Below are 26197 nucleotides of genomic sequence, written 5' to 3'. Positions count from 1 at the left end.
GACTCTGTTCTGAGAGCACAGTGCCTTGAGAAAACCCTTTGCAGTTTTTTTGAGGGGGAAAGCCTTTTTTTGTTGCCAAAGGAGTGGGGACAGATGAGAAATGAAGCTCCTGGTGTTAGAAATGGGCCAATTTTCCAAATATGTGCTCCCTGCGTGGAGCCCCTCCGCCAGGAGTTTTTTTGGGAATTTCCTGACATGGTGAGGCTCTGTGCTGGGAGCTTGCATTCATAAAAGATCGGCGTTCTGGTGCCAGCACCAAAAATTGCCAGGTTGATTGGAACATAGATTAAACCCAAAGTTTTGCACTGTGCCTGAAATCCAGCCTCCGAAGGAAGTGATAACGAAAGATCTGTATTTATATAGCGTTTCTCCAAAACATCTCAATGCCTCACACATAATGAGTCACTTTTTGACGTTCTATAACTGTTATGCAGGCAACAATCTCCTAAGGTGTTAATGTAACATTGTACCAGCCAGTCTTGTAGTTTTTCTCAATTAGACAGTCAAGATGGTGCTGAATTTTGTGCTTGGCCTTGCATGCACTGTGAAGTGGTTTGAGCCTCACCCAGACTTACTTCTCTCTCAGCCTTTACAGAAGAGGTTTTTGTACTGAGAGGTTATAACTATCAGGAAAGACTCATCAGGCTGGAGCTACTTTCTCTAGGAAAGAGAAGGCTAAGGGGTGACCTAATAGAGGTCTTTAAAATTATGAAGGGGTTCAATGGGGTAGACATAGAGAAGATGTTTCCCTTTGTGGGGGAGACCAAAACTAGGGGTCATAAATATAAGTCAGTCACTAATAAATCTTCTTTACCCAGAGAGTGGAACTCGCTACCACAAGGGGTAGTTGAGGCGAATAGCATAGATGCATTTGAGGAGAAGCTGGATAATAGGTGAGGGAGAAAGGACTAGAAGGTTATGCTGATAGGGTTAGAGGAAGTAAGGTGGGAAGAGGCTCTTGTGGAGCACAAACACTGGCACAGACCAGTTGGGTCGATTGGTCTGTTTCTGTGCTGTAAATTCTATGTACTATTAGTCCAAACTGGATTTGTCACTTGTTTGAGTGTTCTGTCCCACTGTTGCCCAGTTTCTTGACCCAATTCATTTAAGTACAACAGTAAATGAAAGGTAATGGCACAATAGTGATTTGCAACTGACTATCTTCATTTTGTCAAAGATTTGTAAATTGGCAAGGGGATAATGGAATTTGTGACCATAACATTCGTTGTGTATTTAATTACAGGTTGACCAGAGAGTGTTCAAGGATCTCTTGTCCGAGAAGCTGCCCAGGCTCACGTCGCACTTTGATCAGTACAACGTGGACCTCTCTTACATCACTTTTAACTGGTTCCTGGTTGTCTTTGTTGATAGCCTTCTGACTGACATCCTCCTCAGGGTGTGGGACGCATTCCTGTACGAGGGAACAAAGGTACAATTAAGCTCTTGAGATCGGGCTAGAAAGCATGAGATATGGCTATTAAAAACAAAGTGCAACGCACAGCTGAGAAATAGAGACCGGGAAGAAAAGCATGTAGGCAGAAGATGAAAGAAACCGATGGCAGGTGGAAGACTAGTAGCAAGGCTTTTGACAAGGTCCCACATGGCAGACTGATCAAAAAAGTACAAGCCCATGGGATCCAAGGGAAAGTGGCAAGTTGGATCCAGTGGCAGGAAGCAAAGGGTAATGGTCGACAGGTGTTTTTGCGACTGGAAGTCTGTTTCCAGTGGGGTTCCGCAGGGCTCTGTACTAGTTCCCCTGCTTTTTGTGGTATAAATGATTTGGACTTAAATGTAGGGGGCATGATTAAGAAGTTTGTAGATGATAGTGAGGAAGAAAGCTGTAGACTGCAGGAAGATATCAATGGACTGGACGGGTGGACAGAAAAGTGGCAAATGGAATTCAATCTGGACAAGTGTGCGGTAATGCATTTGGGGAGGGCAAACAAGGCAAGGGAATATACAATAAATGGGAGGATACTGAAAGGTGTCGAGGAAGTGAGGGACCTTGGAGTGCATGTCCACAGATCTCTGAAGGTGGCAGGACAGGTAGATAAGGTGGTTATCAAGGCATATGGAATACTTTTCTTTATTAGCTGAGGCATAGAATATAAGAGCAGGGAGGTTCTGCTGGAACTGGAACAAGCACTGGTTAGGCTACAGCTTGAGTACTGCGTACAGTTCTGGTCACCACATTGCAGGAAAGATGTAATTGCACTAGAGAGGGTACAGAGGAGATTTATGAGAATGTTGCCAGGACTGGAGAATTTCAGCTCTGAGGAAAGATTGGATAAGCTGGGGTTATTCTCTTTGGAACAGAGGTGGCTGAGGGTGATTTAATTGAGGTGTACAAAACTATGAGGGGCCTAGATAGAGTGGATAGGAAGGACCTATTTCCCTTAGTAGAGAGGTCAATAACCAGGGGGCATAGATTTAAAGTGATTGGTAGAAGGATTAAAGGGGAGTTGAGGAAAAATGTTTTCACCCAGCGGGTGATGGGGGGTCTGGAACTCACTGCCTGAAAGGGTGGTAGAGGCAGAAACCCTCAACTCATTTAAAAAGTATCTGGATGTGCACCTGAAGTGCCGTGACCTACAGGGCTACAGACCAAGAGCTGAAAGTGGGATTACGCTAGGTGGCTCATTTTCGGCCGGCACAGACACGATGGGCCGAATGGCCTCCTTCTGTGCCGTAAATTTTCAATGATTCTAAGAGGGAGAGACAAAAACCGTAGAAAGTAATAAAGGCAGGGTAGGTGGGGGGGGGGGGGGAAGCCCAAGAAAATAAGGCTTTAATGATGTAGAAGTGGAACACAGAAGCAAGAAACCAGGTTTATTTTTTTAAAAGAGAACATTGCAGTGAGTGCCACCGTGAAGCTTGGAAAACAGAACTAGATTCAGGAATCATCACTGCAAAAAAAATACACACTGATATCGAGTCCTTGCCTGTGGTTTTAAAAAAAAACAGAATTACTGAAGTTGATTTTTATCTATCGTTTATAGTTAATGATATTTGACGTCTGTTGTTCTTCTGTTTATAAGTGAATGCAAAGGCCAGTCATAGCGTTAGTACCTAGATGGTTGGCAACTTATTGATGTGATTTGAACATGGATCAGACATGTAGGGTCTTGCAGGAATGTGATAGCAACACCACTGAGGTGTGAACCGCAAAACCCACACCGGTGTGAATTTGATTATGAATGGGTTTGAAAATACTACAAAAGGTTTTGATAGAGTAGATAGCAAGACTCTGTTGCCACTGGAAGGGTCGGTAACCAGAGGACACAGATTTAAGGTAATTGGCAAAAGATCCAGAGGGGAAATGAGGAGAAATGTTTTTTACGCAGTCAGTTGTTATGATCTGGAATGCGCTGCCTGAATGGGTGGTGGAAGCAGATTCAATAGTAACTTTCCAAAGGGAATTGGATAAATACTTGAAAAGGAAACATTTGCAGGGGTTTGGGGAAAGAGCAGGGGGGAGTGGGACTAATTGGATAGCTCTTTTCAAAGAGCCGGAACAGGCACGATGGGCCGAATGGCCTCCTTCTGGGCGGTATGATTCTATGATAGCTCAAAGGTTCATAGAATTCTTGCAGGTCATCAAAGGATCCTTCTAACAATTAGAGGATTCTCATGGCATTGCCCACAGCACGAGATTTAAAATGGAAATCGAGGCGGTCTTGGCCGCTGATATCTCAGACTTTGTGTGGGGGTGATTGGGTTGATTGATTGAGACTCCAGCATGTTGTCCTTTGTGTTACAGGTTATATTTCGTTATGCATTAGCAATTTTCAAATACAACGAGGAAGAAATTCTGAAGCTTCATGATAACCTGGCAATTTATGAGTACCTTAGGTGCTTGACCAAAAACATTTCTGAGGGAAGGTAAGAGCCTACTTTCATCAAAATGTACCAAATAGGGGATAACTTAGAAAATAATTCTTAATAATAGTATTGATCTCATGAGGTATTTATAACATGATATTTCTATCATTGATTGGAATGGTAGGTAGTTGAATTATCGTGGAGAGCCAGGAAGTCTGGGGGTAAAAGGTCACCATCTTCTGCCTCTGGCCCTGTTTGTGATAATTTACCGAACAATATCAGCTTTGGTGTCTCACACCGACAATCTAGGCCGATTATGGCACTGAGAGAGTGCCATAATGGCACAGGTGGTGTCCTTTGAATGAGTAATTAAACCGACATCCCCTGTGTTTTTTCAGGTGGATATTAAATGTTGCAATGGGAAGATGGTAAGGTTGGTATTTTGGAAAAACGAGGTTAGATGGGCTTCATCTAAACCTATCTTCTGATCGACAGATAATTGTTTTTGGTCACCTGTCCTAATATCTCTTGCGTGGTTCGGTGTCCAATTTTGTCTGATTACGCTCATGTGAAGCACCTTGGGGTGTTTTACTCTTTTAAAGGCGCCATATAAATGAAAGTTGTTGTTGCACTTCTTGGAATAGTGGCATGGGCTCTTTTATATCCATGGGAGCAGTCAGAAGATTGTTGGTTCAAACTCTACCGCAGGTCTTCAACACACACTGCACAGAGGGAGTACTGCATCGTAAAGAGTTGTTCTTTGGATGGGACATTAAACCAAGGCCACCTGCCCCAATTTAATGCCTCATCCAAAAAAACAGCAGCTCTGACAGTGTAGTACTTCCTCCTTGTTAGATTATGTACTCAAGTCCTGGAGTGGGGTTTCAACCTTCTGACTCCAGCGCAAGAATGATAGAGGACACACACCATCCAATTTCTGGAGATTGTTCCAATTTTTACAAAAGCGGACAAGTAGGTCTCTGGCTACTTGGGACACTGGCCTCCATTCAGAAGTTACTTTTCCTTATGTGTTACGCTTCCTTTTTATGCATCAGCTGTGGCTCAGTGGATAACTCTCTTGCATCTGAGTCATTAAGGTTGTGGGTTCAAGTCCCACTTGAGATTAGATATTTATCCCTCAACCAATTTATCTCTCAACCAATTCAGCATCACTGAAAATAGATTAGTAATTTATTTCATTGCTGTTTGTGGGATCTTGCTGTGTGCAAATTGGCTGCCGTGTTTCCTACATTACAACAGTGACCCCACTTCAAAAGTACTTTATTGGCTGTGAAGCGCGTTGGGACGCCCTGAGGTCGTGAAAGGCGCTATATAAATGCAACTTTGTTCTTTTCTTTCAATAATCTCAAATAGTCAATAATTGTTTCACATCCCACAGAAAGCTGATGAACATTGCATTTGTTGAAATGAACCCGTTCCCCATGAGGCTGCTTAGAAATCGTCGTGCGGCACACCTGGAGAAGCTCAACGCTGAGCTGAGTGAACTGGAGAGGATACGTGAAGCGTACGTGAAAGAAAGAGTGGAACAAAAAGACTCGATTGGTGGTAGTGAAGATGAGGAAGAAACGTAAAGGAATTGTCCTGCAACCCCATTCCCTGAATTTTCCACGGGAGACACTTGGAGGTCATGACTGCGTCCTTCAAGAAGGACCTCTGACACTTAAGATGTACAAAGATGGAAGATTTTTTTCCTTCATTTACAAGAGAACGCATGTCAGTAGAGCTGTTTGCTTTTAAATATGTGCACCTTTTTTGTGCTTATCATTGTCAACATCAAATACCCCAGGTCAGGTGTAGCAGAGTCTAGATGCAGATTAAAACTTGTTGCACTCTGCTCCGACAAAGGTGCCTTTACCAAAGCTTGAAAGAGGATTTCCTGCAACATTGTGAATTTTTTTTTACATTTCTCACACCAGACATCCTATGAATGAGACTGGCAATTTAGTCCCGAAATATTCCGGGCACTTTTGTCCTTTTTGGAGTCATATTTGCTGGTATCTGGAGTAAGACTGCCAAGACACATTTCCAATTGCCACCTTTAATGGCTGGTAGAGAGGTGGAATTTCATCCCATCAGTCTGAGCTGGGTTGAAGACACATCCTAGGGATGAGAGGACAGTATGCAAACCCACTGCACCACCTCGTCGTTTATTATTTTGGTGTCAGATTTTAGTCTAATTTGGAATTCAGTAGATAAGTGTGCACATGTAGAATGCTTTGGTTAAGATAAGTGTCTGGGATTTGGTTGTACAATCCTATTGGAGAAGAGGGGGAGCAGAGTAATCCTTCCCCCCCCCCCACCACTCCTTTTGGTCTCCTACGGGAAAGAAATATAACCTCAAAGCCGATTCCAAGCAGTTTGAATTGATTGGATGGGCCGATTATTTTTATTTATTTATATATAATATATATATATATATATATATACACATACACACACCCTAGGATCTTAGGGGGCTGGAAAATTCTCCCCAGCAACACAGATAAAACAAACAGTATTCAGAATAATGCAGCCACCATGTAGTTAATGGAGGACGATGGCAGCCAATAGGACCAACTTTTAGACTGGTTTCAAACAGTTGTTAATCAGGTCACCACCCGACATGACAACAGTCTAATGACAAAATGGGCTTGAAAATTGGGTGGGGAGAGGCAATGTTTTGCAATCCTGAGACTGTGATTACTTGGAATGTAATCTACAATATTCAAACTAAGTATTTCCACTTTTTTTTTCTTGCAACTTGCTCAGTTTTTCCTGCTTTTCATGTTTGCAAATGTAATCCTTTTTCAACACTTGCTAAAATGTGAAATATTGAATTAATTTGTTCACGTGACAAGTTCTTCTTCCAGCGGTTGTCATTGTTCTTGTTCAAGTGGCACAAAGTCACGCTGCAAATGACAAGGAAATTGTAGATGCTTCAGGGCTGAATTTACTGGTCTGTCTGTTCTGTACTGTAAGAACCATGGACTGTTAAGAGCACAGAGTTACTATCCTGAAGCTAGCACCTTATTTGGTGAATTATATATTTGGTAAAATATTGAAATCCATCAGCAACCTTGAAATGTGAGTAAATTATAATGTACTACAGTCTGTTTAATATTTATAATTTGCTGAATTTTTAATGGAATCCCATAACAATCAGATACCATGGAGTCAATATTTTTGTAGATGGTACAGTTTTACCTTTTTGTCATAGATTTTTAATGTGAGTTACAAATTTAGTCAAAACCAGAATAAGAGGAAAATCCATAAAGATTAGAGAAGATGGGTATAATACTTTCCATCCCCCTCTCCCTCACTTGTATACTCTGCTCCCCCAAAAAACTAATGGAACAAAATCTGCCCCTCCCCAGAAATTAAGAAAAGTCTATAATATGCTTCTGTTCCCAGAACTTTATAGCAACAGTGTAGAATAGTAGCAATTTTGTATTGTCTTTGGATGTCCGTTCAGTCTGGAGATATACGAAGATATGGCAATCATTACATTCAAACACCAGGTTCTGTAATGGCTTAGAGTTGTTTTTGCATCTTTTCTCCAGCCCATGGGTTTCTTGAGGTCATTCAAAGTTCTCTAGCATTTGAGGGTAGGTGAGCATAATAATCCAATCCACCTTTTTGGGTTCTGTTGAGAGGGGTGTGCATGTGTAGGTGTGCAGCTCAGGTGCTTTGTCCCTTTTTTTTATGGTCAAGTGTCTAGCTTCTGTTATGCATCTCCCCTGATGTTCATGGCTGATATCAGACACTCACTTAAATGGTTGAGGGGGGGGGGGGGTAGAGAGGGAAAATAAAGTGGGAAAACTGGAATGGTGATGGAAAACCTACCACACTGAGTCATTCCACACTTGTAATTACAGACTCATCTCAAAACTTGTGAAGCCAATTGCAGATTCTTTGGCCATTATACTCCAAATTATCATGTTGGATTTTCTGGAGCAGATAGGATTTATTCATTAGTGTCAACCAACTTTTTAACAGACAGGTGATAGTTTTTTTTGAGGGATAAAACTATTGCTAAAACAGATTATTTGGTTATTTATCGCATTGCTGTTTGTGGGATCTTGCTGTGTGCAAATTGGCTGCTGCGTTTCCTACATTACAACAGTGACTACATTTCAAAAAGTACTTAATTGGCTGTAAAGTGCTTTGGGACGTCCTGAGATCTTGTAAGGCGTGATAGAAATGCAAGTTCGTTCTCTTTTTCTCTTCAATGAAAATAGAACTAATTGGACTTTTCTGTATCTGGAGGGTGCTTGTGACAAAGTCATTAGATAAACATGTTTCTAAAAAGTTATGCAACCTATCTGTAGCTGACATCAGTAAGGGGACACTGTCTTTAATGAGGGATGCTGTCACCACCTTCTCTTGTATCTTGCTCCACACTCAGTGAGCTTGTTCCTGAAGGGTAAGAAAAATGCCCCTAAAATCTTTAAAATAAGATAAATCTATATTTAATTATATGTTGGGTTTTGTCATGTATGTGTCATGATACTCTTAAATAGTGTAAATGTTCTGTGGAATCTGAACTGTGTGGTCTCTCACTTTTACCATTTTTACAAGGCGGTCGAACTTAATCCAGCTGAACAAATATTCGTGAGAACCTTAACTTAATTTTCATCTACCAAATCAGTTAAACAAATTCCCATGGAAATAAAACCCTGTTCCTCAGCATGAAAGGGTCCCATGTGTAGCAGCTGAGGTGACATTGAAGCTGTCTATGCGCTTAAAAGCCCCATTAATAATAATCAGGCATATTATTGTGTACTAGAGCAGTTTTTCCTTCACATCTCCCTCACAATCTGATCACAGGGTGTTAAATGTCCCGTGCTTTCCCCCCCCCTCCCTCCCTCCCATTACTTTTTTTTCCCTCCCCTTATAGAATGATGCAGCACAGAACGAGGCCATTTGTGCCTGTGCCTTATCCTGAAAGTGCTGACTCTTGCCAAGGTAGAGTTCCGGGCATGCCAGTGATGCATTGGTACCCGGTGCACATGGCCGTGCTTTACCTGCGAATCCTAGTCGGCGAGTGTTGGCAAGCCATTAGACCATGGGGAGTATCGCAGCCATGTCTGATCCTGTCCTCAATAGACATCTACACACAGGCAAATTTCCAGTGAGAATCACTGACTAACTATCAGGATTGGGGAACCCTGGCTGATTTTTTTTTTTATTCCCCTGCTCCTTCCAAATCAAGGTGCTGCGGTTAATTAGAGCACTAAAGGATCAAATCTGGGATCTTCCTGATCTGTGTGGTTCATTCCATCACCCACTGAATAACATTGAGGGATTTTTTTTTACAGATTACAAATCCAAATTATGGTCATTAAATATTCATCCTATCCCAACTGTAGAATGATTCTTTGTCACTTTTAATGTTTTTTATATTTAAAAAAACATGAAATTTTGAGTACGAGGTATTTCTAAGCACACAAGCAAACAAAAAAAATCCTTGTGACTCCTTTGTGATGCTGCATCTTTTGATATCACACGTTTTACTTATTGTTTGAGGGAGCACTTGCTGTGTACACTGGAATATAAATAGGCAGAAATTAGTAAAATGGCCGTCTCTTATTTTGTTCTGAAATGTTTTGTCAATTTATATATGTGTATATTTTTGATAAAGGACAAAAATGTAATAAAACTGTCCATTTGTGTTGTGCTGGTGAATGTTGGAGAATATCAAATTTCTACTAAAATTAATTCTTATAGAATCATAGAATGATCCAGCACAGGAAGAGGCTATTTGGCTCATCGTGCCTGTTCTGGAAAGAGCTATCCGATTAGTCCCACTCCCCCGTTCTTTCCCCATAGCCCTGCAAATTTTTCCTTTTCAAGTATTCATTCAATTCCCTTTTGAAAGTTATTATTGAATCTGCTTCCACCACCCTTTCAGGCAGTGCATTCCAGATCATCATAACTTGCTGCGTTTTTATTTTTTTTAAAAAAAATTCTCCTCATCGCCCCTCTTTTTTTGCCAATTACCTTAAATCTTTGTCCTCTAGTTACTGACCCTCCTGCCAGTGCAAACAGAGTAGATAGTTTCTCCCTATCAAAACCCCTCATAATTTTGAACAATTATAAAGAGACGTTGATAGATTAAATAAGTGGGCAAAACTGTGGCAGATGGATTTCAACACAGGTCATCTATTTTGGACCAAAAAAGGATAGATCTGAGTATTTTTTAAATGGTGGAAAGCTCGGAACGGGGGAGGTCCAAAGAGATTTAAGGGTCCCTGTACACAGATCACTAAAATGTAGTAGTCAGGTACAAAAAATAATGAAAAAGACCTATGGAATGTTAGCCTTTATAACTAAAGAGCTGAATATAAAGGGGAGGATGTTTTGCTGCAGCTATACAAAGCCCTGGTTAGACCACATCTGGAGTACTGTGTACAGTTCTGGGCACCACACTTTAAAAAGGATATATTGGCCTTCGAAGGAGTGCAGCGCAGATTTACCAGAATGTTACCAGGGCTCCAAGGGTTAGATTATGAGGAGAAACTAGATTTGTAGTCCTTGGAAAACAGAAGGTTAAGGGGTAACTTGATTGAGGTTTTTAGGATTTTGAAAGGAATTGATAGAGGTAGACAGAAACTTTTTCTGCTGGTGGGGGAGTCTAGGACAAGGGGACATAACCTTAAAATCAGAGCCAGGCCATTCAGGAGAGAAGTTAGGAAACATTTCTTCACGCAAAGGGTGGTAGAAGTGTGGAACACTCTCCCACAAAAAGCAGTAGATGCTAGCTCAATTAATAAATTTAAATCTGATAGATAGATTTTTGCTAGTCAAGGTTATTAAGGGATATGGAGTTAGGATACAAATCAGCCATGATTTCATTGAATGGCAGAACAGGCTCAAGGGGCTGAATGGCCTCCTCCTGTTTCTATGTTCCTAACACCTCTATTAAATCTCCCCTTAACCTTCTCTGCTCTAAGGAGAGCAATCCCAACTTCTCCAGTCTCTCCACATAACTGAAGCCCCTTATCCCTGGTATAAATGTAAATATTTTCGAGTTAAGTGGGTTTGAGCCTAATGTATAGCGGAGGCTCCTGAAGTGGTGGAATCCATTCTGTTTATACTGTGGGGCAAACATCACAACATTGCAACTTTGGAAAAGTTACTGCATGTGCAAAAAAAATTAATTGATGATTGTGGTTCATGTCTTTATTTTCCACCGGGCGTAGGAAAGAATAATAGAAAATTCCGGCAACAAGCAATGTTGGCTGGTACGACCAATTGAGTCATTCAGCTTGCTGGAAATCAGGCCTTCAAGCAGTGCATTCCAGATCATTACAACTCGCTGTGTTTAAAAAAAAAATAGTTTCCTCATGTCACCTCTGGCTCTTTTGCCAATCACCATAAATCTGTATCCTCTGGTTACTGACACTTCTACTACTGGAAACAGTTTCTCTTTATTTACTCTGTCAAAACCCTTCATGATTTTGAACACCTCTATTAAATCTCCCCTTAACCTTCTCTGCTCAAAAGAGAACAACCTCAGCTTCTCCAATCTCTCCAAATAACTCAAGTCCCTGGTACCATTCTAGTAAATCTCCTCTGCACCCTCTCCAACTCCTTGACATCCTTCCTAACCTCTGATGCCCAGGACTGTGTGCTAAATTTAACTTAACTACATCATCTTAATATGAATTGATCAAAAATCCTTCCTCAGTCAAAAAAAATCTCAAAAGGTGACTATTCCTCTTTTTTCTCTTTGGCAGGGTGACACACTGGTTGAAAGGGAACTAAAAAGTAACATATTCCCAGGCCTTCTGTAGATGCTATTCTTAAAACCTGCTAATAAATGGGGCAGGGCTGTAGCTCGAGAATGACTGTCCTCTCTGCACCCCTCCCTCAACCACCAACACTACCAGCACTCTGGTCCTTGCAGGTAAACCCCTGCCGTTTGGTATTTTCCAACAGCACCACAGCTGAAAGTGCAAACTCAGGTTGTTCTCATTTGTAATCCTATTCTATCACCACTGTGTGGCACTGCTCGTTGACATTCCAACCGCTGTTGACCTTTCAAAATTCAAGCTAGAAGGCTTTACTGTCTGTTTACACGTCAATCCTTTTTACTTTAACGAAACCAGTTCTTAAAAAAAAAACTGTACTACTTAAAAGAGCCACAACTCTTTGGTGTTTCTTCCCCACACCCTCCTAAAATCCTGCTCTTTCTAATCACATTATTTGCTCATAAATCTAACCGTCACACCATAACTGACACACAAGACGGTGGTCATGGTTGGCAGAGATCAATTATCGCAGCACCAGGACCGTGCTGCAGGAGTTTCTAAGGAAATTCTCGGCCCAAGTACTTTCAGCTGCTTCATCAATGACCTTCCCTCTGCCATAAGGGTAGGGGTGGGGCTGTTTGCTGATGATTGCAGTGTTGAGTTCCATTCACAACTTTCCTGATAATGAAGCAGTGCATGGTGACCTACAACCTTTTGATACATGTGACCTTCAACTGTCCTTGGTGTCAACTGTGGATCAGTAGGTAGCACTCTCAACTCTGAATCAGTAGGTTGTGGGTTGAAGTCCTACTCCAGGGACTTAAACACAAAATCTAACCTGATACTCCTAGTGCAGTACCGAGGGAGTACTGCACTGTTGGAGGTCTTTCGGATGAGACGTTAAACCGAGGCCCCATTTGTCCGCTCAGGTGAACGTAAAAGATCCCATGGCACTATTTGGAGAAGAGCAGGGGAGTTCTCACTGGTGTGCTGGCCAATATTTATCCCTGAATAAACGTCACTAAAAAAGAGATTATTTGGTCATTATCACATTGCTGTTTGTGGGACCTTGCTGTGCGCAAATTGGCTGCCGCATTTCCTACATTACAATAGTGCCTACACTTCAAAAGTACTTCATTGGCTGTAAAGCGCTTTGGGACGTCCTGAGGTTGTGAAAGGTGCTTTACAATTGCAAAACTGTCTTTCTCTCTCCACTTCTTTCTTACAATTCCTTCCTTCTTCAGAAATGCATTTATACTGTTCATTCCAATGGCCTTCCCATGATAACTTATTTCACAATTGTGTAAAATAAAGTTTTGCCTGACTTTTTTTTAACCCTTGATTTGCTCATTTCATAACTCTCTAACGGTTCATGACCAATGCCAAGAAGCCATAGCCAAAGCAAACAGGGTATTAGGTTGGATAAATAGAACCATTCAATATAAACAAAGCACACCGTTTTGTCCTTGTACAAAACCCTGGTAAGATCGCATTTGGAATACTGCATCCAATTTTGTTCCCCTTACAATACATGGTAGGCGATATAAAAGATTTGGAAAAAGTCCAAAGAAGGGCCTTGAGGATGATCCCCAGTTTAAAAGACCATAGTTATTCAGAAAGTCTTAAAAGGCTGGGTCTATTCCCTTTACATAGGAACAGGGGTAGGCCCCTTGACCCTGTTCCACTAAGTTCCTTTAGAAATGTTTAGCCTTTGGGGTGATTTGATAAAGGTAAGCAAAATTGTTAAAGGACTTGATTATGCTCCTCTTGATGGGCTATTTTGACTAGATACGTTGGAGAAGACTTGAGGTCATGCATATAATCTACATAAGGGTTGGGTTAAGTTGAATGTCAGACAGTTCTTGTTTTCCCAGAGGATAATTGATTAATCGAACAAGTTACCGGCTCAAGTGATGAGTGCAGGCTCTCTGAGTGCCTTCAAGAGAGCGCAGGACCAGTTCCTAATTGGGAAGAAGATCACGTCTTATAAAAGGTAGGTAAAATACCAGGTGCTGTGCGCATTGTCTAAATGGTCTCCTGGGCTGGTTTTGCTCACCTAAGGGGGTTGGAGAAGAATTTCTTAGATTTTTTTTCCCTTGGGATATTTTTCTGTGTTTTTTTCTCTTCCAGGAGATTACATGACTGATGGTGGGTATGGGTGCCTAAAGATAGGATTCAGCATGGAATAGTTCAGACTCATCCAACTCAATAACCACTGGCGTAATGCTGAGTTCATGAGTGAACAATAGATTTTCAATGTAGCTTGCCCAATAGGGCTACAAAAATCCATGGCAAATCAATATTAGACATAATCAAGTTAATAAATACCATTGGCTCTCTTCCCAGCTCTCCCTTTAGGATCATATGGCTTCTCCCTTGCTCTCATACTTTCATCACAATCTGTATGTGTAAATTGAAGGCCATTGAAACAAGCAGTATAAATGAGTTGTGTACGTGTTATACCAGGGCTTTGTGCTTTACACTGTGATTTCACCTGTTTGGAATGTGACTCTGGAACATTCTCCTTGTAATATCCCAAGACAGGCCCGAGCCCAGAGAATGGAAGCTAAACACAATTGTTCCGATGTTAATAAGAACATAAGACCATAAGAAATAGGAGCAGGAGTAGGCCAATCGGCCCCTCGAGCCTGCTCCGCCATTCAATAAGATCATGGCTGATCTGATCCTAACCTCAAATCTAAATTCATGTCCAATTTCCTGCCCGCTCCCCGTAACCCCTAATTCCCTTTACTTCTAGGAAACTGTCTATTTCTGTTTTAAATGTATTTAATGATGTAGCTTCCACAGCTTCCTGGGGCAGCAAATTCCACAGACCTACCACCATCTGAGTGAAGAAGTTTCTCCTCATCTCAGTTTTGAAAGAGCAGCCCCTTATTCTAAGATTATGCCCCCTAGTTCTAATAGAAACATAAGCTTCCACATTGTATGCCCCTGTCCCCTCCCTATAACCATCACCATTAGATAAGTTCAAAACAGCAGTCTTAGGGAACTGCCTATTGCCTGTTGGTCTCTCTCAGGCCTGTGAAGGGATTCACGTGTCAAACTTACAATTTTTGGTGGATTTGTTGTAAGAATGCACAACGATAGAAAAAGATGAAGGTTGCTTCCACAAAAGAGTGAATGAAAACTAGGAATGAAGGAGAGTTAAACCAAAGAATTGTCACCTTTTTGGGTAGGAGTAGAGGGTAGGGTTTACCAGGATGATACCAGGAATAAGAGACTTCAGTTTTGTGGAGAGATTGGAGAAGCTGGGATTGTTCTCCTCAGAGCAGAGAAGGTTAAGGGGAGATTTAATAGAGGTGTTCAAAATCATGAGGGGTTTTGATAGAGGAAATAGGGAGAAACTGTTTCCTCTGGCAAGTGGGTCGGTAACCAGAGGTCATAGATTTAAAATAATTGGCAGAAGAACTAGAGGGGAAATGTTTTCACACGGAGGGTTGTTAAGTTCTGGGACGCACTACCTGAAAGGGTGATGGAAGCAGACTCCACCAGAACTTTCAAAAGGCAATTGGACATGTACTTGAAGAGGACTAATTTGCAAGGTTATGAGGAAAAAGCTGAGGCATGGGACTAAATTGGACAGCTTTTTCAAAGAGCCGGTAGAGGCACGACGGGCTGAATGGCCTCCTTCTGTGCTGCAAGATTCCATGATTCGATGGGTTAAACCAAAAAATTGTCACCTAATTAGTCTTATAAAAAGAAATAAAGACTTGCATTTATATAGCACCTTTCACGGCCTCAGGATGTCCCAAAGCTCTTCACAGCCACCGATGTACTTTGAAGTGTAGTCACTGTTGTAATGTAGGAAATGCAGCAGCCAATTTGAGCACGGCAAGGTCCCACAAGCAGCAATGTGATAATGATCAGTTAGTCTGTGTTAGTGATGTTGGTGGAGCGATAAATATTTGCCCAGGACACCGGGGAGAACGCCCCTGCTCTTTTTTGAAATAGTGCCATGGGATCTTTTAGGTCCACCTAAGGGGGCAGACGAGGCTTTGGTTTACCGTTTCACCCGAAAGACAGCACCTCCGACAGTACTGCATTTAAATATCAGCCTAGATTTTGTGCTCAAGTCTCTGAAGTGGGATTTGTACAACCTTCTGACTCAGACGCGAGAGTGCTACCCACTGAGTTAGGTGGGTAAATGTACTCTCTGAGCCACACAAATCAGGAAGGTCCCAGGTTTCATCCTCAGCCTATCTGAGCTACCTCAGCAATGTGACGTTTTCCAGATATTTTTCTCATGCCCATGAGAAAATAGGGTTGCCAACCCTCCAGGATTGTCCTGGAGTCTCCAGGAATTAAGGATTAATCTCCTGGACACTGCTACGAGAAACACCCAGGAGAAAAATTGTAAGGACACTTTTAAAAAAAAAAGTATGCTTTTTAAAATTTTCTTTGAACACTCCCGTTTATTAGTTATTAAAATATTAGAAGTGGGGAGAGGGAGAAAAGGCTGTTTGACTGACAGTCAAGAATCATCTAATCGCTTTCCAATTGGCCGTGGGAAGGCAGGGCGCCATGAGGATGGACGTGTCAGGCGACCAATGGCAGGAATGTGGGGGGCGGGGCAGTTTGAGGCCAGAGAGTCATGTGACGATACCTCCAGGAATACGAACAAACAGAGTTAGCAACCTTTCATGTCCATCACATTGAACCACTTCCGCAGGCACTGAAATGTGAGCTTATGCATGACGCAGTCTGGGAGTCAGCATAACTGTGGTGAATAATAAGGTTTTGATGACTGCCAGCTTATTTCTCCTGGCTATAGAGTGTACAGTCCGGTATGCAAAAAGGTCACTTCAAAGGTATCATCCCAATGCAATATGTTTTGCTTACAAGGTAATTAGAGACCACTTACTGCCAGCCTGAAATCTATGAAGTTAGAGTAAAGTACTTGGTAACGTGTAAACAGGCGATTGTCTCACATCTGAAAGAACTTCAGAAACCCTCACATTAAGTTGACAAACTTGTTTCTACTACGAGTGGCACCTTTGCTTTCCTATATGCCAGGGTTTCACTTTGAAAGGTACAAGAGTGATACATTTTGATAGGAAGAATGAGGAGAGGCAATATAAACTAAATGGTACAGATAAGGTTAAGAGGAGATTTAATAGAGGTGTTCATAATTATGAGGGGTTTTGATAGAGTAAATAGGGAGAAACTGTTTCCACTGGCAGGAGGATCGATAACCAGAGGACACAGATTTAAGATAATTGGCAAAAGAACCAGAGGAGAGATGAGGAGAATTTTTTTTACTCAGCGAGTTGTTATGATCTGGAATGCACTGCCTGAAAGGGCGGTGGAAGCAGATTCAGTAGTAACTTTCAAAAGGGAATTAGATAAATACGTGAAAAGGAAAAAATTGCAGGGCTATGAGGAAAGAGCAGGGGAGTGGAACTAATTGGATAGCTCTTTCAAAAAGCTGGCACAGGTATGTTGGGCTGAATGGCCTCCTTCTATGCTGTATGATTCTAAAAGAGGTATATACCCAGTTAGCAAGAATTCGATAATCATTTTGTTAATGGTTTGATGATTTTGCACTCATGCTTTAATGGACATGATTCACAGGGATACAAGGGAGCAAGACAGAACTATTCTTTCCCCCTTCTTTCTATCCCATGAATCACATGCATTAAATCAATGGTATAAAATTAATGAATCATTAATGAAATTGCAACTGTTAGAAATGCTGATTTACCCACTGATTCATAATGGTATAAATTTTAAAAAGATTCTCCACTAACTCCCTTATTTCTAATGTGACATAGGCTTTTTTACAGAGTACTGAAAATCCAAAACTGCTTAATAGCTTTAGAACAGAGGTAAAGCACAGTGCTTTTTTTCTCTAGAAAAGGGAAGACTGAGATGTGACCTGATACAGGTGTTTAAATTATGAAATGGGTTTGATAGGGTAGATGTAGAGAAGATGTTTCCACTTGTGGGGGAGACCAGAACTAGGGGTCATAAATATATGAGAGTCACTAATAAATCCAATAAGGAATTCAGGAGAAACTTCTTTATCCAGAGAGTGGTGAGAATGTGGAACTCACTACCACATGGAGTGGTTGATGTATTTAAGGGGAAGCTGGGTAAGCATGTGAGGGAGAAAGGAAAAGAAGGATATGCAGATAGGATGAGATGAAGAGGCTCGTGTGGAGCATAAACACTGGCATAGACTATTTGGGCCGAATGGCCTGTTTCTGTGCTGTAAATTCTATGCAATATGTTTATTATCTTATCAGATGACCTATTCCCCCAATAACTCACTGATGGAAAATTAATCATCTGCAGGTAAGCAATATAAACATGCAGATAACATAATCAGGGTGGAAGTTTTGTGTTACCAGCATAGGTGAGCTTTGATCTGTGGAGTTCAAAGGTGGATATTGTAACACAATTCTAAAAGCAATGTATGTGTGGGGGTACTGTCAGAAGGCAAGGGTGAGAATTGTTTTATGAGGTCTGCTGTTATACAAATTAGTTGTCTGTTAACTCCAAATTTGCATGGCAGGTCTCACCATTTCCAGGCTAGAAAACTGGGCTTGTCCATTTTATTTTTAAAAAGAAATTCCATTCCCTTTTTCCCTTCCTTTTCTGAAGCTTTTAGTGGCAGCTTTTTACTTTGTCAGCATGCAGGAGGCAAAAGAGTCCCTCTTGAGGCTGAACCAGACCGATCGCAACCTTGGCATCCTATTTGACCCTGAGCTGAGCTTCCGACTCTGTATCCGCTCCATCACCAAGATCGCCTACTTCCATCTCCATAACATTGCCTGTCTCCACCCCTGCCTCAGCTCATCTACTGCTGAAACCCTCATCCATGCCTTTGTTACTTCTAGACTCGACTATTCCAATGCTCCCCTAGCCGGTCTCCCACCTTACACCTTCCATATACTTGAACTCATCCAAAACTCTGCTGCCCATATCCTACCTCGCACCAAGTTCCGTTCACTCATCAGCCCCTGTGCTCACTGACCTATGTTGTCTCCCAGTCCAGCAACGCCTCGATTTTAAAATTCTCATCCTTGTGTTCAAATCCCTCCATGGCCTCGCCCGCTCCCTATCTCTGTAACCTTCTAAAGCCCTACAACCCTCCGAGATCTCTGCAGTCCTTCAATTCTGGCCTCTTGCGCATCCCTGAATTTCTTCATTCCACCATTGGCGGCCGTGCCTTTAGCTGCCTAGGCCCTAAGCTCTGGCATTCCCTCCCTAAACCCCTCTGCCTCACTACCTCTCTCTCCTCCTTTAAGACACTCCTTAAAACCTACCTCTTTGACCAAGCTTTTGGTCACCTGTCCTAATAATTCCTTATGTGGCTCAGTGTCAAATTTTGCTCAATAATCGCTCTCGTGAAGCGCCTTGGGACGTTTTACTACCTTATAAATACCTACCTGCATAAATGCAAGTAGTTATTGTTGAAGAGATACACAGGACTTACATAAGAACATAAGAAATAGGAGCAGGAGTAGGCCAATCGGCCCATCGAGCCTGCTCCGCCATTCAATAAGATCATGGCTGATCATATTAGAAAGATCTACGCCATCTCATTCATATTAAAGCATTACTGCTAAAATGGGCAGCTACCACAGCAGGCTGCAAAGTAATGGCTGTAGAGTTAAAAGTAAAAAAGAGAACACATATAATGACACTCATGTTAAAAGAAAGAACTTGTATTTGTATCGCACCTTTCAAATCCTCAGGATATCTCAAAGTGCTTCACAGCCAATGAATTACTTTTGAGATGTAGTCATTTTTGTTATGTAGGCAAACACAGCAGCCAATTTACACAACACAAGGTCCTAAAAACAGCAGTGAGATAAATGACCAGTTAATCTGTTCTGCTGTTTAAGTGTCTACCTGTTTAGTACATAGTGGTATTTCATAGAACGCACTGTGTAATTGATGTGAATTAATTAACTCCCAGATTGTGTGGAAGTAAAATACTAAAACGGGCGTGAAACAAATTATTCCATTTCTTGTAAGCAGCTTGCTTTCAGATTATCGCCTCAATCTATAATAACAACTGTGCTGGGTTGTAGATTGATGCTGTCCAACATAGAATCATAGAATTTTACAGCACAGAAGGAGGCCATTTGGCCCCTTGTGCTTGTGCTGGCTCTTTGAAATAGCTGTCCAATTTAGTCCCATACCCCGGCTTTTTCCACATAACCCCGCAAATTAGTCCTCTTCAAGTACATGTCCGATTGCCTTTTGAAAGTTCCTGTCGAATTTGCTTCCACCATTCTTTCAGGTAGTGTGTTCCGGAACATAACAACCCTCTGTGTGAAAAACATTTCTCCTCGTTTCTCCTCTAGTTTGTTTGCAATTATTTAAAACCTAGGAGGTGTGCTTTTATATGGCGCTCTAGAGAGCCAGCTTCCTGTGTCTACTGTGCTAAAGCCAGCTCATTATCCTGATGACAAAACTATGGACCCAACTATCTGTGTGACAAGGGAGCCGGGCTTGTTTATACTGTGGAGTGCAGATAATAGAGGGAAACCAGGTCACTTATTACATGTTTGCAGAGTTCAGGTAATGCGATGATGTGTTTGAACATGATGCACAAACAAGCTAAAAACAAATTGCTAGTGTTCGATAAATTAAAAAGAGTGTAACAACACAGCTATTGTTTAAATTAAAGACAGATCACTGAACCCACTCTTATAAGACACATAAAAGCATATTATAAGTGAAGAAACTGCTCTTGTGCTAAAGCCCGGTGATTGAATCCCCATGAGTGAGCTGACTGGAGATGTCCTGTTCTCACTGCCAGGCGTCTCCACAACTGCGTTTATTTAAATTAGATTTTTTTATTTCTTCATGTATATTTCACTTTTACAATGTGCTACATAGAATTTACAGCACAGAAAGAGGCCATTCGGCCCAACTGGTCCATGTCGGTGTTTATGCTCTACACGAGCCGCCTCTCACCCCTCTTCATCTAACCCTATCAGCATAATCTTCTATTCCTTTTTCCCTCGTGTATTTATCTAGATTCCCCTTAAATGCATCTATGCTATTCACCTCAACTACTCCATGTGGTAGCAAGTTGCACATTCTAACCACCCTCTGAGTAAAGAAGTTTCTCCTGATTTCCTTATTGGATTTATTAGTGACTATCTTATATTTATGGCCCTTAGTTTTGGACTTCCCCACAAGTGGAAACATCTTCTCTGCCGCTACCCTCATAATTTTAAAGACCTCTATCAGGTCACCCCTTCGCCTTCTTTTTTCTTGAGAAAAGAACCCCAGTCTGCTCAATCTTTCCTGATACTTATAACCTCTCAGTTCTGGTATCATCCTCGTCAATCTTTTTTTGCACCGTCTCCAGTGCCTCTATATCCTTTTTATAACATGGAGTCCAGAACTGCACACAGTACTCTTAAGTGTGGCCTAACTAAGAGTGAGTTGAGTGAAGCTTTTCCTGTTCTCACTGCCGGCAACTCCACAACTGTAAGCCGTTCAATCAGATTTTTAAAATTTTTTCATGTACATTCTGCTTTTACAATGCGCTGATACTAAGAACATCAGAAGGTAGCAATGGATAAATGCACCTTGTGGTTTGGTACTGAGCCAAACAGAAGGTTGCGGGTACACTTTGTGATGACCTCGCTGCATGTTTGCCTACACAACAGCAGCTGTTGCATTTCAAAACAATTCACTGCTTGGAAAATGCTTTCAGATATTTCTGAGAGATGAGGTTAAAGTCTTTTTTGTTGCACCATCTGATCCTAACTGGGGAAGTGATGGGGTTGCTGCATATGGCTTACATGTCTCTGGAATGGGAGAGGAAATGTCAGCCAGGGTTCCCAACCTATTGCCCAGAAACTCTTTCTGGTAAGTGTCAGCCTTGGCTTAGAGGGTAGCACTCTCGCCTCTAAAGTCAGAAGGTTGTGGGTTCAAGTCCCACTCTGAGATTTGAGCAGAAAGTCCAGGCTGATGCTCCCAGTACTAAGGGAGTGCTATACTGTCGGAGGTGCTGTCTTTTAGATGAGATGTTAAACTGAGGCCCTGTCTGCCCTTTCAGGTGGACATAAAAGATCCCATGGGACTATTTCGAAGAAGAGCAGGGGAGTCCTCAATGGTGTCCTGGTCAATATTTATCCCTCGATCAACATCACTAAAAAAAAAATGATCTGGTCATTATCATGTTGTTTGTGTGATCTTGCTATGCCCAAATTGGCTGCTGTGTTTCCTACATTACAACAGTGACTACACTTCAAAAATACTTCATTGGCTGTAAAGTGCTTTGGGTCGTCCTGAGATCATGAAAGGCGTTGCATAAATGCAAGTTTTTTTTTAAAAGAGTTGCAAGATATTGGCTGTGATGCCACAAATAAATTGCTTGACAGGAAGAATGGCCATTTATATGAGATACTGGAGGGTGACCAGTGCCCTGGCATAAGGGCAGAACTAGGTGGGATGTTAGGCAGTTCTTTTCCCCGAGAATAGTGGACCTGTGGAACAGGGTGCCTGCTCCTGCAGTGAACGCTAATTTGCTGTATACTTTCAAGAGAGAGCTGGATCTGTTTCTGTCTGAGATGGGGATCATTTCGTGCAAGAGGTAAATACTCTAACATAAATCAGGGTCAATGTGGTCTCCTGGACTAATTTTGATCATCTAAAGGGGGAAAATCAAAGAGGAATTTTCCAACTCATCCAGTTGGTCACATTTCATGTGTGAGCCCCTACAGTGAGCATTGCCATGGCGACCATAGCCCTATTACAACAGAACCCAATTCTTTCCTCACCCATCGTTTCCAGCAGAATTCACTGGATAGCTGTTGTGAGTGAGGACCCTGGCAGATTTTTCCCATCCCTAGTTCAAGTTCATGGAGAGAATGTGGAGCCCCAACTGTTACCCTGGATTGAGACCTGTTGACTCAGCACATGCAAATGGTATGTTGGCCTTGATTGCAAGAGGGTTGGAGTACAAGAGTAAGGAAGTCTTGCTACAATTTTGGTGAGACCTCACCTGGAGTACTGTGTACAGTTTTGATCTCCTTACCTAAGGAAGGATATATTTGCCTTAGAGGCGGTTCAACGAAGATTCACTAGATTGATTCCTGGGATGAGAGGATTGTGCTATGATGAGAGATTGAGTAAAATGGGCATTTATTCTATGGAGTTTAGAAGAATGAGAGGTGATCTCATTGAAACATATAAGATCCTGAGGGGGCTTGACAGGGTAGATGCTGAGTGGTTGTTTCCCCTGGCTGGAACGTCTAGAACTGGGGGTATGGTCTCAGGATAAGGGTTGGCCATTTAATACTGAGATGAGGAGGAATTTCTTCACTGAGGGTTGTGAATCTTTGCAATTCTCTACCCCCAGAGGACTGTGGATGCTGAGTCGTTGAATATATTCAAGGCTGATATAGATAGATTTTTGGACTCTAGGGAAATCAAGGGATATGGGATTTGGGCAGGAAAGTGGAGTTGAGGTCGAAGATCAGCCATGATCTTATTGAATGGCGGAGCAGGCTCGAGGGGCCGTATGGCCTACTCCCACTCCTATTTCTTATGCCAGGGATTAAATCTGATGATGACAATTAAAGCCAGTACATCAGGAGTACTGGAATCTTCCAATGAAAAGAAAAGAAAGACTTTCATGACCTCAGGGCGTCCCAAAGCACTTTAAAGCACATGAAGTACTTTTGAAGTGTGGTCGCCGTTCTAATCTAGGAAATGTGGCAGCCGATTTGCACACATCTGGAACTCTCTTCCCCAAAAAGCTGTTGAGGCTGGGGGTCAATTGAGAATTTCAAAACTGAGATTGATAGATTTTTGTTGGTCAAAGGGTATTTAAGGGTTATGGAACCAAGGTGGGTAGATGACATTACGATGCAGATCAGCCATGATCTAATTGAATGGTGGAACAGGCTCGAGGGGCTGAATGGCCTCTTCCTGTTGCGATGTTTCTATTCCATATCCTGAGTTGTTCACTAGGACGTGCAGGAGAGCAGTGTGGTGATGCCCTTTCCTCAGATGCTGCTCTCCGTGGTGGGGGGGTGGGGGGCACACCCCATAGCGGTTGAGATGAGAAACTCAACAAAATGGAAGATGTGCAGCCCGGACCCACTTTGCACTCAATGGCAGGTACGAGAGTTCCTGTCCCTGCAGAGATATACCTGCAACATGAATTCCCTTCTTCTATAGACAAAAGCCACAAATAAATCCTTTCGATGTAAAATGAGCCCATCTTCCGTGCTTGAACGTGCAGCAGAAGCAGCCTGGGGAGGGTGTGGGGCAGCCTGGGGAGAGATGGGTCAATGGGGAGAGGGTGGGGAGCTGCCTAAAGAAAGTGCAGGGCAACAGAGCCGTAAGACCAGATCATAATTGATCCTGATTATTTTCAACTGGATCCCAAGATTATTATTACAGCCTTCAGCAATGTCCCAAATACTTTTATCAGTTATTGAATAATGAATATTTATTACCTTTCTTATTTCAGTTTAATTAGAGGGTCTTATATACCCGGTTACTGGTGTCATTATTGTCACTGAACTGCACATCAGAAAGAAGGAGAATTTTACATTACATGTGTTGTATGAAAGTTGCTGAGTTTTTTAATGCTGTTAATTTCATCAGTTTTGCTAAATTTTGCTAAAAGGGAACATCAAATAGATTTCATTTTTTTTTTGAATTGGACCAAACATCAATAAAATAACTAATGTTGAAACAATGGGATGCTTTTGTCAGTGAAGGCTCTGTGGGCGACATCCTTCCAATGTGGCGCTCCCTATGGGTTAATTTATATTTTGTCAAAAATAAACTTTTTTATGTCAGTTTTCTTGAAACCAATGGACAGCTAGTTTTCTAGGTCTGCATGTGGGTGGAATGTGAAGAGTCTGCTGAGCGAAGATCAGTCAATCTTTCTCTGACACCCTGGTGGGGTGTGCAGATAGGGTTAGATGAAGAGGGGTAGGAGGAGGCTCGTGTGGAGCATAAATGCCAACATGGACCAGTTGGGCCAAATGGCCCCTTTCTGTGCTGTACATTTTATGTAATCCTGCTGCCTTGATGGAGGCGAGAGAGTACCACTGGGAACTTGCAAACCAACTCTTCCCCCTCCCTCCCCCAATCCGTGAAACTAAACAGCTAAAGCCTGAAATAAAAATAACAGAAGATGCTGGAAAACACTCAGCAGGTCAGGCAGCATCTGTGGAGAGAGAAACAAGAGTTAACCTTTCAGGTCGATGACCTTTCATCAGAACTGGAAGGTTATGCCGATAGGGTGAAATGAAGTAGGGAGGAGGCCTTGCGTGGAGCATAAACACTGGGCAAATGGACTATTTCTGTGCTGTAAAATTCCAAGTAATGTTAGAGACGAACAGCTTTTAAGTAATTGCAGAATACAAAGGGTGAGTTCTGCGATAGGGTGGAGGTTAGGAGTGATTAAATGCCAAAAGTGTTGGTGGTGCAGAGACTAAAAACCTGATGTTTCACTTCCCTGACTGTTGTGCAGAATGTTATCTGGGGAATTGTGCACAGTAGAGATTTATATAGGTAGAAAAAAAATTAACAATAAAAAAACCGATGCTGGAAGTTCGCCGCACCCTTGCATTGCTGCTGTTACATGTATATGTGTGTGTGTGTACACAGTCTGTGAATGGTGCAGCTGCTCACAAAGTGTGGAGACTCCGCCTTGTTAAATCTCCCTGCTGCAAGGAGGCTGTTTTCTCTCTCAACTCACTCAATCTTATCTGCACAAAGAGAGGACCCTCCTCCTCATCATCATCATCACATTATCATCTGCTGCCCCCTCAGCCCTGCTTGCAGCTCTGTCTTTGTGTGTGTGTGTCCTTCCTTCTTCCCTTTCTTTCTATATATATATATATATATCTTACCCCTCTTTTCCGTGTGAGTGTCTCCCTCCCCTGGAGCTGCCGGCATGTTTTATGAATGAACATTGGACTCCGGGAGAGGCTCGCGGCTGCAGGCTTTAAGTCTCCACCAAACACCGGGACTGCTGCGGGAAAGAGAAACATTGGAAAAAAAGGGACAATTTTTAAAAAAGAGAAATTAAAAAAAAACCAAAAAGGTGAAAGAGAGAGAGCAAGAAAATCGCAAAAGGAACCTGAGCTGTTGACTCTTCACCTGACTGAATCTAACCTGAGGGAGGGAGTGCCTGGAAGGTAAGATTGGGGGGGAAAAAAACATGGCCATGCAGTGTAGCCAGAGCGTTAAATACCTCACCTGTTCTCTGCATTTCACTTCAGGTGAGGGTTTAAAATATTGTTAAAAGGAATTACTGGATGTAAAAATCTGTCTGCCGTCGGTGCCCTGGTGCAAACTAATGTTCTCCCCACCCCCCCCTTCCACTTTTGATCAGAACAACAACATAAAAAAGAATTAAGGCTTAAAGGGAAGGGGAAGGGGGGCGGGGGGCGAAGCACCTGCTCAGAAGCATCACCTCGTTTCAGCCTCCTAGGAGTAAGGGAATGTGTCTAAAAAACATTCTGAACCCAAAAGGTTAAATGGAGCACTAGCTCCCAAAAATAACTATTCACCTTTTGTGAAAATGGACAGATCCTTTTGGTTTGACTGAGTCCAGTACAATGAGCCAGTCGTGTTCTCCACCCCCCGTGTTTAGTAATCCG

General features: G+C 42.1%; 2 protein-coding genes and 1 long non-coding RNA gene across 9 annotated transcripts in view; 2 read left to right on the top strand and 1 right to left on the bottom strand.

The window, feature by feature from the left end:
* tbc1d2 (TBC1 domain family, member 2) overlaps positions 1–9484 on the top strand; it is a 69527-nt gene extending 60043 nt beyond the window's left edge. Inside the window, exons 11-13 of the mRNA XM_067983544.1 lie at positions 1244–1429; positions 3761–3882; positions 5222–9484. Of these exons, the coding sequence (XP_067839645.1) occupies positions 1244–1429; positions 3761–3882; positions 5222–5414 (501 nt within the window). The 3' untranslated portion in view covers positions 5415–9484. The remainder of the gene's footprint in view (positions 1–1243; positions 1430–3760; positions 3883–5221) is intronic.
* LOC137321229 (uncharacterized) lies at positions 333–26197 on the bottom strand. Of its 7 annotated transcripts, none has more exons than XR_010962744.1 (3): positions 26108–26197; positions 25445–25566; positions 333–1411 (listed from the first exon to the last, which is right to left on the bottom strand). It is a non-coding gene; the product is annotated as an uncharacterized lncRNA (long non-coding RNA). The 7 variants fall into 7 exon arrangements; XR_010962745.1 differs by having other exon boundaries at positions 25445–25563; positions 26108–26149; XR_010962747.1 differs by lacking the exon at positions 26108–26197 and adding an exon at positions 25994–26026.
* Positions 25334–26197, top strand: part of LOC137321228 (coronin-2B-like) — a 134836-nt gene continuing 133972 nt past the window's right edge. Inside the window, exon 1 of the mRNA XM_067983545.1 lies at positions 25334–25732. The gene's annotated coding sequence lies outside the window, so the exon portion shown is untranslated. The remainder of the gene's footprint in view (positions 25733–26197) is intronic.

Source organism: Heptranchias perlo, chromosome 4, assembly GCF_035084215.1.
Source record: "Heptranchias perlo isolate sHepPer1 chromosome 4, sHepPer1.hap1, whole genome shotgun sequence".
Lineage (NCBI taxonomy): Eukaryota > Metazoa > Chordata > Chondrichthyes > Hexanchiformes > Hexanchidae > Heptranchias > Heptranchias perlo.
The sequence above is the reverse complement of the archived record's forward strand: the minus strand, read 5'-3'. Positions and strand labels throughout refer to the sequence as shown.